Source organism: Phaseolus vulgaris, chromosome 4 (genome assembly GCF_051622355.1).
Source record: "Phaseolus vulgaris cultivar YP4 chromosome 4, ASM5162235v1, whole genome shotgun sequence".
NCBI lineage: Eukaryota > Viridiplantae > Streptophyta > Magnoliopsida > Fabales > Fabaceae > Phaseolus > Phaseolus vulgaris.
The window spans coordinates 47,724,776-47,746,372 of NC_143501.1; the positions used below are offsets into that span (position 1 = coordinate 47,724,776).

General features: G+C 33.9%; 3 protein-coding genes across 9 annotated transcripts; 1 reads left to right on the plus strand and 2 right to left on the minus strand.

Annotated features, from left to right (window-relative positions):
* Positions 1 to 1,124: 1,124 nt before the first annotated feature.
* Positions 1,125 to 10,323, minus strand: LOC137837954 (uncharacterized). Of its 4 annotated transcripts, XM_068647140.2 has the most exons (9): positions 9,831 to 10,323; positions 8,727 to 9,232; positions 6,585 to 6,787; positions 6,301 to 6,468; positions 5,036 to 5,350; positions 4,027 to 4,176; positions 3,793 to 3,942; positions 3,509 to 3,709; positions 1,978 to 3,019 (listed from the first exon to the last, which is right to left on the minus strand). In XM_068647140.2, exons 1-9 carry the CDS (start codon positions 10,222 to 10,224, stop codon positions 2,407 to 2,409), a joined length of 2,700 nt encoding a protein of 899 aa, XP_068503241.2. In that variant the 5' UTR covers positions 10,225 to 10,323; the 3' UTR covers positions 1,978 to 2,406. The 4 variants fall into 4 exon arrangements, 2 of the variants coding, with proteins under 2 accessions (XP_068503241.2, XP_090157350.1); XR_016520373.1 differs by lacking the exons at positions 6,301 to 6,468; positions 6,585 to 6,787; positions 8,727 to 9,232; positions 9,831 to 10,323 and adding exons at positions 1,125 to 1,551; positions 5,494 to 5,571 and having other exon boundaries at positions 2,180 to 3,019; XR_016520374.1 differs by lacking the exons at positions 6,301 to 6,468; positions 6,585 to 6,787; positions 8,727 to 9,232; positions 9,831 to 10,323 and adding an exon at positions 1,125 to 1,551 and having other exon boundaries at positions 2,180 to 3,019; positions 5,036 to 5,571.
* A 906-nt stretch (positions 10,324 to 11,229) lies between these two features.
* On the plus strand, positions 11,230 to 16,378 carry LOC137837956 (5'-3' exonuclease family protein). 4 transcript variants are annotated; one of them, XM_068647144.2, is made up of 13 exons: positions 11,282 to 11,406; positions 11,499 to 11,535; positions 11,625 to 11,665; positions 11,778 to 11,799; positions 11,906 to 11,984; positions 12,491 to 12,535; positions 12,633 to 12,782; positions 12,858 to 12,972; positions 13,343 to 13,443; positions 14,858 to 14,955; positions 15,046 to 15,138; positions 15,427 to 15,644; positions 15,753 to 16,378. In XM_068647144.2, the coding sequence occupies exons 5-13, from the start codon at positions 11,934 to 11,936 to the stop codon at positions 16,292 to 16,294; spliced, it is 1,413 nt and encodes a 470-aa protein (XP_068503245.2). In that variant the 5' UTR covers positions 11,282 to 11,406; positions 11,499 to 11,535; positions 11,625 to 11,665; positions 11,778 to 11,799; positions 11,906 to 11,933; the 3' UTR covers positions 16,295 to 16,378. The 4 variants fall into 4 exon arrangements, with proteins under 4 accessions (XP_068503244.2, XP_068503243.2, XP_068503245.2 ...); XM_068647143.2 differs by having other exon boundaries at positions 11,230 to 11,406; positions 11,625 to 11,799; XM_068647142.2 differs by lacking the exon at positions 11,625 to 11,665 and having other exon boundaries at positions 11,233 to 11,406.
* A 365-nt stretch (positions 16,379 to 16,743) lies between these two features.
* Positions 16,744 to 20,944, minus strand: LOC137837955 (beta-glucosidase 44). The gene is made up of 11 exons (XM_068647141.2): positions 20,456 to 20,944; positions 19,644 to 19,702; positions 19,330 to 19,405; positions 19,157 to 19,228; positions 18,976 to 19,063; positions 18,555 to 18,807; positions 18,171 to 18,286; positions 17,821 to 18,038; positions 17,703 to 17,734; positions 17,504 to 17,606; positions 16,744 to 17,173 (listed from the first exon to the last, which is right to left on the minus strand). Exons 1-11 carry the CDS (start codon positions 20,781 to 20,783, stop codon positions 16,896 to 16,898), a joined length of 1,623 nt encoding a protein of 540 aa, XP_068503242.2. The 5' UTR covers positions 20,784 to 20,944; the 3' UTR covers positions 16,744 to 16,895.
* Between the last annotated feature and the right edge of the window lie 653 nt (positions 20,945 to 21,597).

Here is a 21,597-nt window from a genome sequence, read left to right on the forward strand (position 1 = left end):
TATTCAAGAAAATTAAATATAAACTCTGTCATCTTCGAGGTTAGTGACAGCGACGCGTTGGTAAAACTTTTTGCAATCTCCGACCACGTGATCACGGGAGCACTTTCTCAGGACGGGTCTGTCATCATCTGTTCTGACACCCACGATGACGAACCCGTCCTGAGGAAGCGCCCACCGTGTTCACATAACCTACGTGGCGGGAGGTTGCAAAACGCTTCACCAACGCGTCTCCATTATTCATGTCCAAGTCCCAAACCTTGATGCTACCGTCCTACGCCGCCCTCACCAACCTCGGAGACGCTGCCGCCAGGACAAAGCACAGTGGACATCCTTGGCATCGGGCATCGTTCCCTAGGATTGCCATGCGTATGACCGACACGTTCCACACCTTCAAGCTATTGTCACAGTCGTCGGAGGCAATAACAGAGTTGTTGGAGAGCGTGACGAAGAGGACGTGATTGGTGTGGCCGACGAAACAATGCGTATTGAGGCCATTAGTGAGGTTCCAAAGACGGAGGAGTTTTTCTATCTATACCTCCTATATATAAAGTGATTCCTTCCTTAACTTCCATCAATTTTTTTTTCTATTTTATCTTTATATAAGTATTTGATTTTATTTCATTATTATGAAAATTGCGTTCATTTCTTATTTTTTAAAATTTTCAAAAATTTTAAATTTCTCAAATTTTCAAATTTTAAAGCTTTTTGAAACACTTCAAATTTTGAAAAAATTTAAATTTTCAAAAAATTTGAAATGTTTTAAATTTTCAAAAATTTTAAGTTTTTGAAATTTTGAAATTTTCAACTCTTAAAAGTTAGGGTTTCCCGTTTCATTTTTGTTTGCATCTTCGATCAACTTCGTCTTCTTCTGTGGAGTGCGACGGTCGATCTAGTGGAGCATTTGCGGGTTGCAGGTGGATCGTGTGGTGGTCGTGGGTTGCAAGTGGTCGCGTGTTGCGGGTTGAAAGTAGACTCTTACGAGTCGAGTTCACATAACTTCCACAATTCTACGTAAACTCACGAGTTTGACAACCTTGATCAAGAGTACAAAAAGTGAAGAATCCAATTGCCCAAAAGCTCTTAAAAGTGAGGAATCCACTACAACAAGAATCAACTCAAAAAGATGTCAACAAAAATCCTAATTGATTATATTAGAAGACAGTCTATACAAAAAATTATAGCAGGAAAATATAGTTTTTATACAAAATTTCCTACAACTTATATCTACTAAAAAAATACAAATCTATGCTAAAAAAAACAGAAATAAAAGAGATAGAAACAGAGAGAATACAATAAGAAAGCACGTGTGGAAGATCAACATTGCTTTAGTGGAGTTGCCATGCTAAAATGAATAATAGGGATTCTTTAGCCTCCTAAATAAAACAGAATAGCAAAACAAAAAGCTCCAACGACAACTTGTATCACAGGTGTGGCTTCGACGAAAGGCGGTAGGTAGAAAGGGCAACAATTCCAATGACGACAACTTGTATCACAGGTGTGGCTTCGACGAAAGGCGGTAGGTAGAAAGGGCAACAATTCCAATGACGACAACTACAAAAAAAGATAGAACCGCAAGTTGGGTGAGGCAACCTCAATAATGAAATGAAATGGTTAGATTTCAAACAACCCTAAAAAGAGTCGTAACTAAGACTATAAAGAAGAAATGTGAAAGCAAGACTCCCAAGATCGGAAGCTTTGAAACCAATTTAAAAGGATTAATCTGAAAGAAAGAAGATTTTTATTCAATTGATTGATTTGAAAGAGTACATTAGCCTCTATATACAGATAACTCTAACCCTAAAGTAATGATTATAAAGAGATAAAATCTTCTACCAGCTTCTAGTAGTACAACTTATTATCCTACTAACAACACATCATAAACGTCTTTAAACAAAATAGACAGCAAATCAATAATCTAATTCAATGGTTTCTACCAGCAAATCAATCCAAAATCGGACCATTTTACAGTTTAAACTAGAGAAAAATAAAATATAAAATGGAAAAAGACTCTTAAAGTCAGACAATTTACAAAATATGCCAGGACGAAAATCTGTATACAGACCCAAATTCAAGATAATGAAAGTGGGCTTTCAATTAATCAAACTTTTGCATATAGATTAGCCACTACCCAATTTCGTTTGGCTCAACTTTTAGTCAATTGGAAACAAATGAAGTTTACCTGCCTACAAATATCTACTGGGATGTTTTGGCTCCCTCCTTGGCCTGTTTTGCGTGAGGGAAGTAAAAAGCTCATCAACCTTTTATTCCACAATGATATCGATTGGTTTTGCAACACAACCATATAAAACAGTCTCCATGTCTTCAACATGCTTTGACATTGACGGTCCACTGTCATCAGATATATGCTTGCACAACGTTCATCATTTAATAATACAGATCCTGCTTTTAATTTGGAAGAGCACGCACCATGTCCTTTAGCAGGTTGACCTCTTTCTTTGGCTTGTTTTTTAGAAAGCATGCAAGGGTCATATGGTCATCCTCATCATCATCACTTCTCACTCGTCTATCAGAAGCAACATTTGGCTGCACAAGCAATTTTTTAGTTCCAACAGTTTCACATGAATGAGGCAAGCCGCCTTGATCATCAGATGGGTTTTGACTTTCAACCTGCTCAGGAACATCAGTAATCCTAGAGAAGGAAGTTTGACTCAATTTTTTGTTAAATCTAGATAATATCTCATTTGATTTCTTGCGTAAAAAACATGCAAGGGGTATGTTGTCTGAATCTTGATTTTCAGAATTCGGAATACAGGTAGATTGGTTTTCTGAACCCTCAATGTAAGTGACCTTGTCACTACAAGAGATATCCACTAATTCTTGGGGAGGATTTCGACTACTTTTTATACGTCTTTTGAACCTCATCTTCTTTTTGGGAAGATTGCTGCATGTAGAGACTGGGTAGAGCTCATCATCATGATATACCTCTGTATCTCGTACTTCTTTGGTACGTTGAGTTCTCTTTGCACCTTTCTTAGAGCTCATTTTCTTGGGAACAGTGCTGCATGAATGAACGAGAATTAGAAAACAATATTATACCCGAAATAATATTCAATTTCCAACATTATATGCCCAGCATGTTATACTGAAACAATTATACAAAAACTGGATCAGAAACTTAAGAAAGATGAGGTTTACCGAGATAAGAAAGACAAACAAAGTATATTTCCTTACAGAAACAATAACTCTGGTCCTTCGAAGGACCAACATCCTCCCAACATATATTTTTTTACCTCCTTTTCCTAAACCCAAAATGTATCTATTTATATACACACCTCTTATTATTAACTAACTCTGCTGACATGATAATTAACTCGTAACTACTTGTAACTACAACAATTAGCTTATTCCCATTAACCTTATTTCTTCTCGGATAAACCTCTGTAATAGGGTCGAATCCTATCAAACAATAATCCTAACAATGTTGGAATCACACGTGTAAGATGTTGAGAAATAAGGGAAAAATGAAAGGGAGATTAAATGGGAGTACCTTGTCTTCCGCTTCTTGCAGATGTCTGAAGCACCAACATCAGATTTAGGAGCTAATGCAAGTAAAGGTAGAAAGTCATTAAGTGTAATGGTTGGACGTTCAGATTTTCGATCAACAAAGTTACTACCAATAATAGCCCTTTGCTTCTTTCTTGCTTCTTGAAGCAAAGGAACTTGTTCAGGGTATAACACTTTCCATCTCCTGTTCAATGAGAAGAATACATGTAAGATTATAGAAATTGAAGATTTTTAGATTTTCATATTGAAGTTAATTTGAACTCATACTTTCGGCATTGAGAATCCGTACGGGGAGGCACTTCTTCAGCAATCTTAGACCAACAATATCCATGCTTGGCAATTGCAGCTTCTAATCTTAAATCCTCTTTCTCAGTCCATCCACCCCATTTCAAAGAAGGATCCAGACTATTGAGGTATCTGGCATAAGAATGTTCAAGAACTTTAAGAAGAACCTAAGACCGTAAGGAAATCATGTCGCCAAGATTTTTAAACAAAACGTACCTGTCCCTACACTGAGATTGGATCCGGCCAGGAACATATTTAGCTATTTGATTCCATTTCCGCCCAAAAAGCATGGCAGCTACTGTTAAGCGTATATCTTCCTCTGGTGTAAAGCTCCCTTTCTTCTCAGGACAAAGGGATTTCTTCCATCTGCATCCAGACAAAATGCAGCCACAAATAAACTTCTCCAGTTCTCCAATAAACTTAACTCAGTTAATTTATTGAACCAGACATAATTGCAGATATTTAACTTTAATATCAGTGACCATATTTTCTCGTAATGGTGTCATTTCATTTTCAATAATATGTTTCTTTTTTGTTTTTAACATAAAGCAACCACATGAGAGAAACAAAGGAAATAGAGTCTTGAACCATTCTGAATGGATATATTCTTCTTTTTTCCGTCATGTAGATATCAAAGCAAATCACTTTCCAAATTTCGACAGGTTTATGATGCATTGTGAGAAACAAGGTATGGAAGTAATGCTTTTCTTCAAAAGGATAAATATAGGAGGAGGACACGCTCATTTGCATTTCTATATAATTCAACCTCCAGAAATACATAAAATACCACCATCCTAAAGAAGTAACCAGATATTCTCTCCCAGTTGAAACCAGGTTGTAAATAACCAAGTACTGACTAAAACTACAGGGTCGGATATTATTGTTTTGTGTCACTAAACAAATGGCCGATCTTTACCTTACCCTATAGAAGAATAGATACTTTCTTTCTCAACCTTCCACTTTTCAACAATACTGTATAAACAATACTGAGCTGATATCAAATTATTCAATTTGACAATCACCAGAAATCATGAAGGCCACATAATAACAGCTTAAAAGAAGATGATTCCAAAGCATCAGTATCATCAAACTGTGAACTACACATAAATCTACCTTGTTATCTTAAGTAGGGTGAAAGGCTACCGTCAAATATTATTTGATTTCAGATAATGGCCTAGCAAAATTAAATTACAAATATAGAACAAAATTTAAATAGCTAACCAACCTATTTGAGCACTGGGTTCCTGTTCGCCGTTCTAAAACAGAAGCCACGCACTGCCAATTGCCATCACCAAAATATGTCACAGCAGAACATAGTTGAGCATCTTCTTCCTCAGTCCATTCACTATTTAGCATTGAAGGATTTAAACTCCTTTGGAATCGTGACAAACATTGAAATGGAGTCCTGCTTGTGCCCAATGATGAGGCAATATTGAACCAGTTCCTGATGCCCATATCTTGGACAATAAGTAAAAGGGACCTGTCCTCTTCCTTAGTCCATGCACCTTGGTTGATCAAAGGATCTTCATAATTCAACCACCTGTGTTTGCAAAAGTATGGAATTCAACCATTCATACAGATAGACATTATTCTATGGTCTACATAACAGACATCTGTGATGATGACAACCACCAGACATATTAAGCACCACTATGTTAAAAATCATGTCATGTACAACCCCACCTGCATGATGTATTGATCTTGAACTCTTACTGAAATCCAAAATGGTAAACTGTCTGTGATGGTGATCGTCATAGATGTCTGCAATGTAGGGGAAAAATATTCTTCATAGAAAGGCAATAAACATGAAACAATAGTCAAAGAACTGTATGGACAGGACTACGAATACAGAACGGGTTATAACGAAGCAGTTAAATAAATATACTGTGCAATTAAGAGACAAGTTGATCTTCCCCTCAATGAAGATTGATAGAGCATTTTAATACCCAAACTGAAGAAACAAATTATATAGGGAAAGGAAACTACATTGTTTCATCCTACGCTGACCCTATTTAAAGAGATTGTGATTTGTCAATTTGTTGTCAATTTGAAACTCACGTGAAGTGAAGACCCCCCAAAACCCACCAAAACATGTCTATGCTAAAACCCAATCTATTTTTCACCTACTCCATTCAAGCTCAATGTTAGCACCTCTTATCTCATTATGTGTATTAAAATAATTTCAAAAAGTTCAATCCACAGTGTATCAATAAAACAGTATCAAAGTAACTCTCTTAGAACAAATATGAAAAATGAGCATGGCACAATAACACCAACACAAAACATTTTATCATAACCAAGAACCATCTTTTCATGCATACAAACACACAAGAGAAAACTTCACCAATCAGTATATACATACATTGATTAAAATTCAGCATGAGTTCACCAATATCAGAAACATAAAATACTTTATCATAGCCAAGATTAATTTTTTTCATGCACAAAAACACAAAAGGAAAAAAACTCACAAATTAAAAAAACTTATACCTTGATTCACATTCAGCCCCAGTATGGCCACCAACATATATAGAAGCCATCAGATCCCAATTAACTTTAGGCAAAAATTGTCTAATCCTCTCTGGTGTGACTTCAAGATCTTTAACAGATGCAAATATATTATCCATGTCATCAGCATCTCCAAGCAAGCCATCGGAACTGTAAAGGAGGTACATCAAGGGGAAGATTCGAAACACAACAGGGGAAGGGTCACATTGGTCAAGCAGGAGTTAGTAATTTAGTAATATACCACGACAAAACAGAATTTATAGTACCTTGTTCTATCAAGTGAAAGTGAAAGTTGAAGCACCATTTCTTGGAATTGTTGCTTAATTCCCTTAAAAAGATTTCCCCTGTCTACCGTAGACCATTTTTTCCGATCCAACGAAAGTGGAAATCTTTCCAATACCATCCTATAGTTAGCGACACGAGAATTTTCTTCTGGGCCATAACACATTGCAGGTACCTTTTTATGTTTCTGCCAGAAAAAAGTTGAATCACAATACTCAGAAGGTGACAAATGCTGTGTTACCAGCCACTAAATAGATAACAACAAAATTACCTAAATATTTGCTCTCAATTACTGTGCAAGACTGCTAAGCAATAGATTCAAATCCCTTAATCATACCCCCAAATCAGGCATAATACCCGAATCAAATAACAAAGACTAAATTCCACCCTTCTAATCAAAGGCAGTAAAGAGAAAAGTTACTAATCTCAAACAAAAATGATAAAGTATCAATGTCGTACCCATTTCCGATACCAATGCACATGATAATCCAATATATGTTTACAAGGAGCATCCTTCAAATCTTTTATATTTTTTAAAATTTATTGACTGAAGCGTTTGAGATATGACTCCTATAACTTAGAAAGTCTCATGTCAACTGCCATGGATCATGTCTTAGAAAGTGAACTTTTAAGTCTAACTCAATCTCATAAAAATGAGTTGGAAAATAAGATTTTCACCCACTTATATATTATAAATTGGTCATATTTCTAATTAATGTGAGATCTCTAACACACTCTCTCACACTAAGGATTAGAGATCTAGAGCATGAGAATAGATATTATAGATAATCTGATAGGTTCAACTAACATCACTTAGATAGACTCAACATCTCTAATTAATGCGAGTCTCTAACACACCCTCTCACATTGAGGATTATAGATCTTGAGCGTGAGAATGATATTATAGGTAGTTCGATAGGCTCAACTCAACAAACCTTACTTGGATACACTCAACACTCAATTCTTCCATTGGACTTCCCAATTCACATTTTACTAATTTTTAGTGGTTTTTTTCTATAAATTTCACCACCAGCTTTCAATTTTCAAGGACCCCATGTTTTTCGTAATGTATAATTTGACTTATTATTTATCATAAATAGCTTTATTTTTTAGTATTATAAGTGTACTAAAATTATTGGGTAAATAGTCACTTCAGAGTAACAAATATTGATATGTTTTGTTTTTAGTACAATCAGACAAAAAACACAATATTACTACAAAAACTTTAATTTTGTTAGTTTAACAAATATTGATATATTTTTTTAGTACAATCAGAAAATAAAACTATTACTGCAAAAACTTTAATTTCGTAGTCTTTTTTAAGTGCGTTAATGGTTTATCCAGCACGTGTTTACTTTAGTAATTACCACGTGTGTTTACTATACAATTAACCTTGAAGGGAGCCCCTAAAGATTTTAAATTTACAAAGCAAAAAACAAAGGGTAGAGAAGACTTCCTTCAAGGCTAGTTACATATTAACATTAAATTTTCCTTTAATGAAAGATTCAATTATCTCTATCATTAATGGAGTTTAAATAAAACTAACAAAATTAAAGTTTTTGTATTAAGATTGTTCTTTTTTTTTTCTTATTGCACTAAAAATAAAATATGTCAATATTTATTGTAATGAACAGACTATTTATCCTGAATTATTTAATTTATACTAAATATTTAAATTAGCAGTCTCCCTGTTTCCCACTATAGCCTCTTCAAAGATGACTGCCACATGCGACTATTTGAGATTGGTAACTATGATGTAAAGTTTTTTTAAATTCATGATAGCATTAATAGGCTGTATCATATCTTGAATTTTTAAGAACCTTTCCTCTCCATTCTAGTTTTATATTATGCATGTTTCAAGTATCCAGGCTTTCATAAGAGAGAGAAACCTTTCTCTCCAATAACTATTTCATATTAACACTCAAACCCACTAAACTGTATGAAACAGATAGCATCTATGGTTCTCGTAATTAAAAAATAAGTTTCAAGTGAAAGAGAATCTTAAACAATATCCACTAGTCTACCGAGGGATAAATATATATATGACTAGCACCTCTATTTCACGATGAAATAGTACAAACAATAACTTAGACTTCAGCAAACTATAAAAGCATCATAGAACTAACCTTAGACTTCTTTCGAGCAGAAGACCTTTTTGCAGATATTAATTGAACACGTGGATCTTTTTTCAGTGATAATATATTCCCTGTTCTTCTAGTGCATGAAGCCTGGAAGTCCTTAAGAATTTTAATTTTATTCCTTATCTTTTTGCTTTCCTCAATTTTAGCCTCGAGCTCAATCAATTTACCTCTAAGAAATCTCTGCAAATCCCTATTTTTCTTAATGGCATCAATAAAACACTGAACAACAGGAGGACAGCTCATTTTCTTCTGTGGTAATCTGGACAACTCCCAGGCATCCGGTTCAGAACTCTCAACAAAATCACTAAGCTGCATTTCAATGTTTTCAATCAACTCCTCTGTGGCAGCCTCATTAGGATCTTGAGAGAAAGGACATAATTCACCACCATCTGATTCGTAATGGATTGAGCCATTAGCAATGTCACCCTCACAGCCCAGGCTGGAAATCTGATCCTCCTCAACCAACTTACTTATTCCACCTTCATGCAAACCTAATATTGCCAGCATGCCAGTTTTTGTTAAAAAAAAACAAAGTCCTAAAAGAGAACTGCCAACAAGACAACTTGGAGAATATATAAACATTATAAGGTAAAACCCCAAGTCCCACTTCCACTTTGACAAGAAATGGTATATTATTAGGGAATACTGAGATCCTGCATTGACTATAAACTATAAATAGTGCCTGATAAGATCTTATAAAGCTTAATACAAGTGTTTTGTAGGATGAGTTAAGTTAGGTCCATAACCTAAAAAACATACATCCAAATTCAGCCACACAAGAGACATCTAAAACTCATTTCAAAGCATCCTTTCAGAAGTACAACACAGTTCAGTTAAGACATGCATGTATACAAAAAAAAATAGATACATGGATATACAATCTTTCCTTCTCTTATCAATAACTGTCACGCCGATTATGCTTAAACATCAACAAGTTCCAACCACCACCCGATATCTATATTTTATTCTCTACTTATAGCTCAGCTCGCACTATTATTTCCCTTAGACTCACATCCCAAATTCAGAAACTACAAGCGAAATTCGAAATCAAAATTCAGCAACGAGATCACACAGAGGAAACTCAAATACCTTCGTTGTAGTCGCCAAACCTTTTCATGATGGCGCGCACGGTCTCGAGGTCATCCACGTCATCGTCGTCGTCAGACACGGCCACCGCCGGCTCAAGCGGCGGAAGAACGGACAGAGGCTGGTAAAGGCTCTGCACTCTCTTGAGACATTCGAGGTCGTCCTGGTCGTCGGAGTCGGAGTCGGTGGCCACGGGAACAATAGCAGTGCCGGCGTCATCAGTGAGAGGGACCATCGGCTGAACATCGTCTTCAGCTGCGGAATAATCATCGGCGCCTGGGACAACGATCATGCAGGCTCGGGAGAGCGCGGCCATATCTTCCTTGAAGACGTCGTCGTCATCGTCGTCGGTGGAGGACAGATTGTCGTTTTCGAAATCGCCGACGCGAGGAGTCATCGGGATTGTTAGGGTTTGTTCTGAATTTCAGGGAAAAAGTGTGAAAAGAAGAAACAGTGAAAGAGTGAGTTTGAAGAAGGTTTGGTATTCTGGTTGGATAATTTTTTGAAAGATTATAATATTTTTTTATTAATACATAAAGTATCTAAAATTAATATTAATTAGTACTTAGAATTTGAAAATACATATTTTATTTTAATTTATTATATAAAATTAAAATAACAATATGTTAACAAATAAGACTTTAATGTTGTATTTTGTAGAAGGAAAAAATATTAAAAAAAGGTGAAAAATGAGGAGAAATTAACTTTTTAAATTGAATAGAAATAAAATGAAATAAATTTGATCAAAGAAAAACAAAGGAATAGATAAATAAAAGTTAACTATCAAAATTATTTAATTGTAAAAAATACATTGTTATTTTTACTTTAAAAATGTAATTTTAATTGTTTATTTTTATTATTATTCTTATTGAAATTTAAGAAAGAAAAAACATAAGAAGAAGAACGTATCAAATTCATCTTAAAAACCTTGGCAGTGTGATGTATATATTTACAATTATAATTAAAAATGATAATTAAAATGATATTATAATTAAAATGATGTATATATTTAGCAGTAATAAATAAATATATAGTTATATAGTTATGGAAAAGAAAAAACAATTATTAACCTTTATTAATATATTTTAATTTCAATTAGAAAAATAATACATTTTGAACTAATTTTTGAAGTAGCAAAAAACAAAAAGAGCGCGAAGCAAGTCTTTCGCCATTCAAACTTATTCCCGGTAAATATTTTAACTGAAATACCATAATAACCCTCTTCCAACAACCAATCAGAACCGAACACGTGAAAGCCTTACTTGGTGAACATTTTCATTGGACTGTACACAAAGTTCTGTCACCGATATGTAACAATATTACAGTTTTTCTCGTCCCTCGTTTTTCTCACGCCACTTCGCGTTCTTCCCGCCATTTTCTGTCTTCCTATTTATGTGCAGAAAACTTCAAAAATTCCGAAGCAATAAAACGAAAAGCGAAGAAAATTCGAATAAACCCAAAACAAAACCCAGAAAGAAACAGGAGACCTAGAACATTGCAAATGGGCATCAAGGATCTCCTGAGGTTCATGAAACCTTACATCGAACCTGTCCACATAAAGAAGTACGCTGGAAAACGCGTAAGAATCAACCCCATTGTTCTAAGCTTCGATTTTTCCACATGATTTTATCTGGGGTGTGTCCATGTTCACTCACTTTGCAAAATCTGCAGGTGGGTATTGATGCGTATTCGTGGCTTCACAAAGGGGGTGAGTGTTGAGTATTGAACTGTGTGAATGGTTTTCAATTTTGGGGTAATTAATGATAAGAAGTTGAAGTTGGCATTTTGATTTTTCAGCTTATTCGTGTAGTATGGAGCTTTGTCTTGATTCTAGTAGTGTAAGGAAGTTGCGATACATTGAATACTTTATGCATAGAGTGAACTTGCTTCGCTTCTATAAAATAACTCCGGTTGTTGTTTTTGATGGTGGCAATGTTCCTTGCAAGGCAGCAACTGAGGAAGAGAGGAACAGGCATGCCTTTTTTTTCCTTTTCTTTTTCTTAGTATTTGGTTTTGGATGAACTTTTTACTCTTTTGGTTTTCTTTCTCGAATGTGAATCTTGGTGTGTTGATTGTAGAAAAAGAAGGGCTAATCGAGAATTGGCAATGACGAAGCTCAAAGAAGGGAATGTTGGTGCAGCTTCAGAGCTCTTCCAGGTAGAAGAATTTCCTAGATTTGAGGAAATAAATAAACAACATTGGTCTTTTTGGAGGAAATTGCTGATTACTACATAGATTTGTCTTTAACATGTTATTGAATGTTGTCTTAATAAGATGAATGTTGAATTTTATTGGAGTAGTCATGGCTAGTTTAAAGTGGAAAAAAAAGCAATGTACAATGCTAGCAATTAATCTAAGGACAAAACTTAGTTGTAGTTCTCATGTGTTTATGGAGCTGTAATCTAATCAAAGTTAATGTTTTATGTAAGGATCATGTACTGACCTTTATTGTAAACATTTATTATTCAAATTATTGAGATAAAACTTTTATTTTAGTTGGGGAACAATGCCAAAAACCCTTTAGAAACTGCATCTACATTTTGTTCTGTATCTAATTGTTATCGTTGTGGTAATTAAAGATTTTGCCTTTCATTTTCCAATATGCTAAAGTTTATGCCGAAGAGGGAAAACAGTTCAAGGATCTTCCTTTCTTTTGTGTGCAGAGAGCAGTGAATATTACTCCGGTTATGACACATCAGTTAATTCAGGTATGCTGTAAACATTTTTTGTTGTACAGACTTCTGACTGGTTCATCATTAATTAATCTTCACTCTAGGGTATTTCCATTATATATTTATATTGCAGACCCTTAAATCAGAGAAAATTGAGTTCGTTGTAGCTCCATATGAAGCAGATGCTCAGTTAGCGTACTTATCTCACCTTGGAGTAGAAAATGGTGGGGTTGCAGCAGTGATCACAGAAGATAGTGATCTAATAGCATATGGCTGTCCAGATGTAAGATCTTCAATAATATGAAATTGTTCGGGAGGCTTACTGTGTTTTGAATTGTAATCCTGTGGTTTTGACCAGATTATTTTTAAGATGGACCGTCATGGGAATGGTGAAAAAATAGAGTTAGAGAAGGTTTTTTCTGCTGAGTCTGGTAGACCTTCATTTCGGAGTTTCAATAAGGAACTTTTCACAGGTAAATTTTTGCTGTTTCTGTAATTCAATAACATGTGCTCATATGCATGAAATGATCAAGGTTGCTTTGTAACCTATGATGAACATGTGTATATGTCTTCATATAACTGCTCTAGGGCTTGATGCGTGTGTGTCTTATCATCAACCAGGAGAAAGAGAAAAAAAACTTGGAACTAGCCTAAAAGACCTTGTTCTGGATCTTTGTTATAAATGTTGGAAACATTAACTTCAGATGACTTGTAATTTAAGGATTTTATCTAGAGACTCTACTAATTTCTGAAGAGTTCTTTGTTGTTTGGATCATAGAAAAGAAGTCTCATGCTTTCAGGTTTATGACAGTTTATCAAGTGCTTTTTGTTTCCCCTCTCCAGGTATGTGTGTCTTAGCTGGCTGTGATTTTCTTCCATCTGTTCCCGGAATTGGTATTGCTCGAGCCCATGCTTTAGTTTCCAAATATCGGAACCTAGACCGTGTAAGTATGTTCCCATCTGCTAAAAAACATCAGGTTTGATTGCTTGTTGAAGGGAATTTGAACAGAAATCTAGAGAGAGCATTTTTAGAATTAAGAAGGCTCTCATGTCCCCTATTATCACTGGCTTTATGTGATCATGAGAACTGTCAAAAGGACTGCTCATATGAAGTGTTGACATTATTCCTTGCATTTCTTTATGTTTCATAGAAGGATATATCCTTTCTCTTCATGCTAAGTAACCAATCCAATTTCACTTATCTATCATGAATTCATCATTAAACCAAAGAGATTATAGGACTGTAGAAAAAAATATAATGCCTATTTCCACATTGGTTTTCAGCCTGATTTACTGAGATACAAGTGACAAGTTGGCTTTGCTGCTGAATGTAGTTTTTAGTAGAGAGCTCACTAGTCTTTTTTAAGCTAGAATTTGCAATAGTACGATTCTCAATGGTATGACTTGTCTTTCTGGATTTCCAGATTGTAGTTAATGAGTTCATATATCTAGCAAGAGTGGGAAATGAAAAATAAAGGATTTATAACACAAGTCACAACCACATCCATTGATAGCTAAGATAGGATTTATGATTTCAATATTCCTATTTTTAATCGGTAGGAACCTGCTTGGTTATATATGTCCTTGTAACAAGACACTACTACTGAAACACAATGAAGTAGAAAAAATGGGCCTAGTTTTACCAGAGAACTTCCACTTCTGCTGGAGTTTATTTTTATCAGTACTGAACAAAACTATATGAAGTTACATATTCCACCTGACTTATTTAATATGTTGTCTTGTCACTATCAGTTTATCAAGGTTATCAAATCAACATTCGCACAAAACAAAACTATTAGTATATTTAAGTTTTTGAAGTCTTTATTTTAGAATAATGGATAATGGATACAAAACAATTAAATAACTAAATATATGTATCAACGAGTGAGTGACAGATAAAGGTGAAATAATTAAATAGGATGAGTTCACAAGTGTTCTTTCAAAAAAAAAATCATTTAAAAATTTAAGATCACGTGACATTTTAAATATTTTCATGAAAATTGGTGAAAAAGTGAAAACATATTAATTGTGTGAATTATACTGGTGATATAAAACTACATAGATTCGTATGTTAGTACTGAGTTATTGTGATATGCATGGGTAGACAGCCAAAATGTATCGAATAGTAAGATTTATGTGTCTTGTTTTGGTTAATGAGAACTAGACAAATGCATATTTCCTTATTAAACTGGAATTTGTAGTCATTGGATGTTATATAGCAGAAACCAATACATTTGTTTTTTTGCTTCTACTGTTGCAAGTATAGATAAAGTGGTAGTTGATGATACAGCCTCAGAGATATCAGAATTAAGGTTCATATTCAGTTTCGTTATGACTAATATATCAATTATTTAACAGATATTGTCCGTTCTTAAGCTCGAGAAAGCCGACCAAATGCCTGAAGATTATGCCAAAACCTTTCAAGAGGCTGTAGCAGTTTTTCAGCATGCTCGAATGTACCACTTCTAAAACTCTTTCCTAATTTTAGAATGGTTATTTGTTAATTTTTATCAATGACTGTATTTGCTTCTGGAATATCTATGTAGATATGATACCAATGCTAAAGAGCTGAAACACATGAAGCCTCTTCCACAAAATTTTCTTGAGTCACTTGATGGGAAACTCGATTTCTTGGGGCCGTATCCTTTATTGTGTCTTCTTTTTCTGAATTGATACCATTACTTCAATATTCTCAACTTGTCCTCCCAGCATTTTTTTTCTTGCCTGTTATTGATATTGCTGTCAGACACCATTTTGGAAGTTACTTGGATTTGTATATGATATTTAGCTAGGAATTCGGAATGTATGTCATGCTATTTCTATTCTAGTTTTTTATTATTATTTTAGCACTTTCAAGAGAATATATGGTCAATTTAAACATTTATGCTTGTTCAACTTATATCATAGTTTCTTTGACATACAATTAGACAAATTCCCCCATCTATAGTCAAAGCTATAGCTGAAGGAAACTTGAATCCATCAACTAAGAAAGCCTTTGATAAGTCTGAATGTTCTAGATTTCCTCTACACCCCACTGATCTCCAAAGCTTTGATCAAATCCAGAAAGCGGAAGTTCCTGCACCACCTAGACTAAAGAATAGCTTTTCAATCATTGCCTCCCAATACACCAGAGAAAATAGTACAGGCAAGTGAAATATTAGATATCTTCACTACTATAATACATTGCTAAGTTTTTGCTAGCATGGCGTATATGTTTAACTATGGCATGTCATAACACTTTCTTTCTCCACAGTGACTAGGCTCTTAGATGAAGAAAAATATTCCAATGAAGCCTTGGCACTGGAGAAACTAATCAAGCCATTGGAAACAATTGGAACAGAAGAAAAAACCATTATATCTGATAACACTCCTTTGAAGGTTCCTGATAACAATCCATTCAGGATAAGAAAAAATGAGGAGAGATATCAGACAAAGGACACTATTGAAAAGATTGTTGTTGAAAGCAGCATGGAATATATTGACTTGTGCACGTCTCCGGATAACTTTCAAGAAGAGGGGTCTGATGAGAATCACTCAAGGAAAAGGAAATTTCAGAACATTTTGTCAGATAAAGTTGAAGCCAATGAGGAACTGGTTTCGGGAGTGACTGAAGCAGAAAAATGTGATGTTGTATGTTTGACAGAATCCCCAGAAAGTGTAACTTCTGGGACTAAGATGATTACTCATTTGAAAGGAAAAAGTGAAAGTAAAAAGAAATCCAATAGAAGAAGCAACAGCAAGAAAACGGGGAGTAATACCAACAGAACACTATTGAATTTCTTTTCTAGAGTGTAATCATTCTAATATGTATGTCCAATCTCTCTCGTTGCTGCAGTTTTGACTTCATTTTTATTGATAACAGTCAATTGATTAGACTAATAGAATATTTCACGTGAGAACAGTAAAATATTTAAAAACGCTTATATTTATGCTTTAAAGTATTTTTTGCATATAAAAAATAAACACTTTACATTAAGCTTTAAACATTTATATAACCTTGACCATAAATTCTGGAATGAAACTGATCGTTCATCAATTGTGTCGGCCACTTAAGTGATACAGTTTATTAGCTGAATACTACCAAGTATGGATAGGCACCCATGAATACAGTTGCAGAAAATAAAAATCTATTGTTTTTATCACATGTTATTTAAATTTTCTAATGGGCACATGGAAGCATATTTTAAAGAATTTATATAAAGAAACAAAACATTGAACAATATGATGCCAAGAGAAAAAGCAAGTTATGGCCATAAAAGATAATTTTATTCTAAGACTTGTATTAATCAAGTCAGATGATTGCAATTACAGAAGCACTTTCTAACTCAGCCAAAACCACTAAAACACGATTTCTGAAGCAACTAGAAGATTAGAAAATAGATGTTGAACTCAGCTATTAATGCTTCTTTCTGGCATTGAGCTGCTTGAACCAGTATGCTGACATCTTGGGGTATCTCTTGAGGGTTTTGAAATCAACATAGACAATGCCAAACCTTGATGTGTAACCCAACCTCCATTCAAAGTTATCTAGCAAAGACCATGCGAAGTAGCCAACCACATTTGCTCCATCATCAACTGCCTTCTTTAGGTTAGTCAAATAGCCTTTGTAATAGTTTATTCTTGTGGTGTCATGCAAACCCTTGGGAAGAGTCACATTACCTGGATCATCCATGCCTACATACAAGACATTGAAAAAGCAGAATACTAATGTCACACCAAGCCAAAATTAGAACAAGAAAAAAAGACCAAGCAACAAGTTAGAAGTTAATTTACTTTGAGGAAACAATTTTTAAATTTAGTTTAATTTCAAAATTGTCATTTTATTTTCACTCTGTACCTTGTTTTCAAAGATCTGTACAATAATAGTTAAAACCATACAGCCAGTGGTTCCTTTATCATTTTTTGTAAACAGGAAACAAATTCAAAACAAAAAAATCATTTTATAAATAAAAGTGAAAACAGAAATATTTTCTCATAATAAAACGCCCTAATGTATAATTTTACCATTTTCAGATAAAATCACTGTTGGGTTTCCATAATGTTCCTTTATGTACATCAATGATTTGTAGATGCCCCATGGTACGTTGTAAAGCCAATAAGAATTAGCCTGTAAAAAATCAACTTACAAAAATTAGTCACTGCATGATAGGTGCACTTGTATCTATTTAATGTAATGAATATCATTCGCTGAGTTCAAACTTACTCTTGGACCAATTGGCACTCCATTCTTAGCATCTTCAATGTTCAAGAAAACAAAAATGGTAGTTATGGAAATGCACAGAAAATATTTTAATCAATGGCTAAAGGAAGCATTGACTTACAAGCAAACCCTGCATTCCAATCCATTTGATAGCCTGGGACTTTAGGTTTTGATTGATGAGGATTATACATATAGTAGGTAGTATATTGGTTGATTCCAACAAAATCAATCGAACCCTTCACAATTTTAACTTCTTCACTAGTGAATTTGGGGAGTCTTTTTCCAACAATTTCTTGAACAGTCTTTGGATACTCTCCATAAACAAGGGGGTGAATGAACCTGGTGAATTCAAGCATTATGATTGCTATCAAGTGTGTGAAAGTTTTCACAGGAGAGAGAATTCGCGGTCATAAGTAAATACTTGAACAAGTAATGTAGGATAGACAATAAACAAATGCCAAAGATTTTTACCATCCAATATGAAAGTCTCTGGCTCTTTGAGCAGCATAATTGTCGGCCTTGGATCTTGTAAGAGGCTCATACCAAACAAAATCCAAGAGGATTCCAATTCTTCCCTTTTGCTTTTCCTAAAACAAGCACATTCATCATCACATAAGAACATTTTAGCATCTTAATTACGATTTGGTTTGGATAAACTTATCTAAAACCACAATAAGAAAAGAATGAATAGAACTTTTCCTGAAGTTAACCAACTTCTGCACTTCTGTTTAAATGCATAAGTTGATTTGAATTCATGGAAGAAATTCAATTCATTTTAATTTCCTATTCTTTTTCTTTTATACATCCTTATGGAGAACAGTACTTAAACAAAAGGATTATATATATTAAGATTACTTGATACTTCTCTCGGTATCTTTGAACAGCAGCTGCATGTGACAATATCAAGTTGTGTGCAACAGTATAAGGCTCAGTGCCTGAGTTACCAGCTGTACAATTCCCATATTCTTTTGAGCACCTTCCAGGGGCAAAGAAACCATTATCATAGCCAAGAGCAGCCACCACACGAGGTTCATTAAACGTCATCCAATTCTTAACTCTGTCTCCAAAAGTCTTGAAACAAAATTCTGCATAATCTGCAAAATCTTTCCTGTGCAACAATTTAAGCATTCTTGTTAGTTATCCTTCTTTGTATTTATTATCATGTCAACATGTACTTTTTTATCAGACTTACTAAAAGTATTAAGCTACGACAAATTTACAAAACATGCATTTAAAAGATCAATTTTTTCTTGTATATATATATATAGGTACTTACACAACTTGGCGACCCAATAATCCGTTGTACCTCTCCTCAAGTGCCAAAGGAAGATCATAGTGGTAGAGGTTTGCATATGGAGTAATACCTGCAATAGTTGCAGACAATCAATGATGAACAATGAACAATAACAATAAGTTGAACACTACATTTCAAATATTAAGTATGCAATAAAAGTTACCCTTTTCTAGTAAGTAATCGATCAACCTATTGTAGTATGCCACACCTTTCCAATTTACATTGCCAGTTCCATCTGCAGCAGTGGTGAAATTGAAACTCAGTTAATTTATTAATGGAGTTTAACAATTTAGTTCAGCTATGGCCAAATAAGTAAAACAAATATAGCTACATTACTTGGAAAAATTCTGGACCACGAGATTGAGAACCGATAAGCATCAAAATTCAGTTTGGACATGAGATCTATATCGTCCTGTGAAATTAAACATACTTTAGCTCACATTGTTGCTTCTAGCAGAGAAGAACTACAGGTATAAATCAATCACAATCACATTGTTGCATTTTCACAGATGGGTCCAACTGAAAAAGAACTACTTTTTTTTTTAAATATAGAAAAGGAAACAAAAAATAAAATAATCACTTACTTTATAAAAAGTCCTGATATTAAAAATCAACAAATAACAAATAATTAAAAAATAAAAGCCACTTACTTTGTAGCGATGATACTGATCAACAGAAACTTCTCCCGTCCCGTTATTTGCCACAATACCTGTTTTGTATTTAATCAAACAATATTTTATGTTAACAAATATTTTTTATTTTAAATCTGATTTTATGATATTATTTATCTAGCACAAACATACGGAGACGAATACAAAGATATAATAATTTTTAAAAGGTAAGAAACGGATTTATATATTATATAATTATAAATTATATAAATTAACAATAAATATTTATGTATGATTATTTTTATAACTGATTTAAAAAAATATTTCTAATTATATAATAAATTTAATTTTTAAAAATTATTGTATTTATTTTTTTAAAATTTATATTAGAATATTGTTAGAATTTTCATAAATTTAACAAATATCTAAGATCCGAACTTCATTAAGTTATTATTAAGAAATGTACTTTGAATATTAATTAACATTATTATATTTTAAGCTACCATCTAAACTAAATTAATCACCGAACCCATTTTCCACACGTTGTTCGTGCATTCGCATCTTGCTTTTCACCAGAAATTGCGACGCGAAACACACCGTCATCGTTAAATTAACGTCTTTTTCCGTCAACAAAACAACGTATTTTGCTCTGTGTGTTGTGTTGTTTAGTAGATTATTAAAATAAGAAAAAAAATTAAAAGTGAGTGGATAAATTAAGTAAAATTTAATTTTAACTCAAGATTTATATACTATAAAGAATAAAATGTTTTAATATTTATCTGGAACAAGAATATTAAATTAATTTTTTAAGAAAATAAATTAATTAATTGAAATTGAGAATGTTGACGAACCGGGCTTTTGGATAAAAACGTCCCAAATGCTTGGGCCTCGACCGTCTTGGTGGGCCATACCCTCCACCTGATACGCAGACGTGGCCGTTCCGATAATGAAGCCTTTGGGAAAAACCTCTCTGCTCAAACCTCCGGTGTCGAAACGCACCGTTTCGGGGTGGAGGGTCGCATCTGCAGCCGCGGCGCAGCGGATAACCGGAGCTGCAGCGATGAAGAAAGAAAAGAGGAAACAGAAACGTGGAAATGGAGCGAGAGACACCATAACGGAGCTCTCTGTACAAAAGAGAGTGAAAGAGATAATGGCAGTGATGACATGAGTGAGATCCATTTATAGGCCATGTTTTTGGAGAGTGGTGTTTTGGTGGTGGCATGACACATGGAAAGATAAATTTGGGAATTAATTGTTCTTTGTTTCTTTTGCATTCTGTCAAAATCATTGCACATATGGTGGGGCATGTGTGCTCCTTCTTCCCATTTTCAACCATTGCCAAGACCGAAATTGTGAAATGCTATTAGTATAAAAGGTGAAGAGAGTATCTTTTACCAATGTTTTTTATTTTACATGTTAATTATCTTAATGTTTAAAATTTAGTATAAAAGTGAATTTAAAATTTAGGATTTAGGATTTAGGATTTAGGATTTAGAGTTTAGGAATATATGATATTAAAGTTTATTATAACGATAGTTTATTATATATATCAAGTCACCGCACACGAGTTTATGAATCTCGACATCATCAATTAGAAATAAAAACATTTTATAGTAGTATATAAGTGAATTAAAATCAATTTCTTAATAGAATTAAACCAAAGTAGATTTTGAAAAGCGATTGTTGAAAAAAAGTTCAAAAATTGAAATTAATAATTTTATATCTCTTTTATTATTAAAATATGCACAAAATTAATAGTTATTTATTTTTTATATATATAAGGGTAAATTTGTAATCTATAATTTACACTGTTCAAAATAATTTAAAATACTCTTATAATCATCACATCATTCACGTATCTCAATAAACTTTCTTTACACATCTACTCTAACATACGATCCAAACAGACTAACTTTTTCACACTTTCTTCTCATACTCTCACTCTCTCACACCCTCAACTTTCCACTCCCTAATCCAAACAAAGTGTTTACTC

Excerpts from the sequence above, each read along its gene's own strand:
- LOC137837956 (XM_068647143.2), top strand. The coding sequence starts at position 11,329 with ATGGGCATCAAGGATCTCCTGAGGTTCATGAAACCTTACATCGAACCT. Across the intron at positions 12,973-13,342 it reads CAATAAGGAACTTTTCACAG|GTATGTGTGTCTTAGCTGGC; the intron begins GTAAATTTTTGC and ends TCCCCTCTCCAG. Across the intron at positions 15,139-15,426 it reads AAACTCGATTTCTTGGGGCC|ACAAATTCCCCCATCTATAG; the intron begins GTATCCTTTATT and ends ACATACAATTAG.
- LOC137837954 (XM_068647140.2), bottom strand. The coding sequence starts at position 10,224 with ATGACTCCTCGCGTCGGCGATTTCGAAAACGACAATCTGTCCTCCACC. Across the intron at positions 5,351-6,300 it reads GGGGCTGAATGTGAATCAAG|GTGGTTGAATTATGAAGATC; the intron begins GTATAAGTTTTT and ends TTGCAAACACAG. Across the intron at positions 3,020-3,508 it reads TGCAAGAAGCGGAAGACAAG|CACTGTTCCCAAGAAAATGA; the intron begins GTACTCCCATTT and ends TCATTCATGCAG.
- LOC137837955 (XM_068647141.2), bottom strand. The coding sequence starts at position 20,783 with ATGGATCTCACTCATGTCATCACTGCCATTATCTCTTTCACTCTCTTT. Across the intron at positions 19,064-19,156 it reads CGATTACTTACTAGAAAAGG|GTATTACTCCATATGCAAAC; the intron begins GTAACTTTTATT and ends CAACTATTGCAG. Across the intron at positions 17,607-17,702 it reads GAGTGCCAATTGGTCCAAGA|GCTAATTCTTATTGGCTTTA; the intron begins GTAAGTTTGAAC and ends GATTTTTTACAG.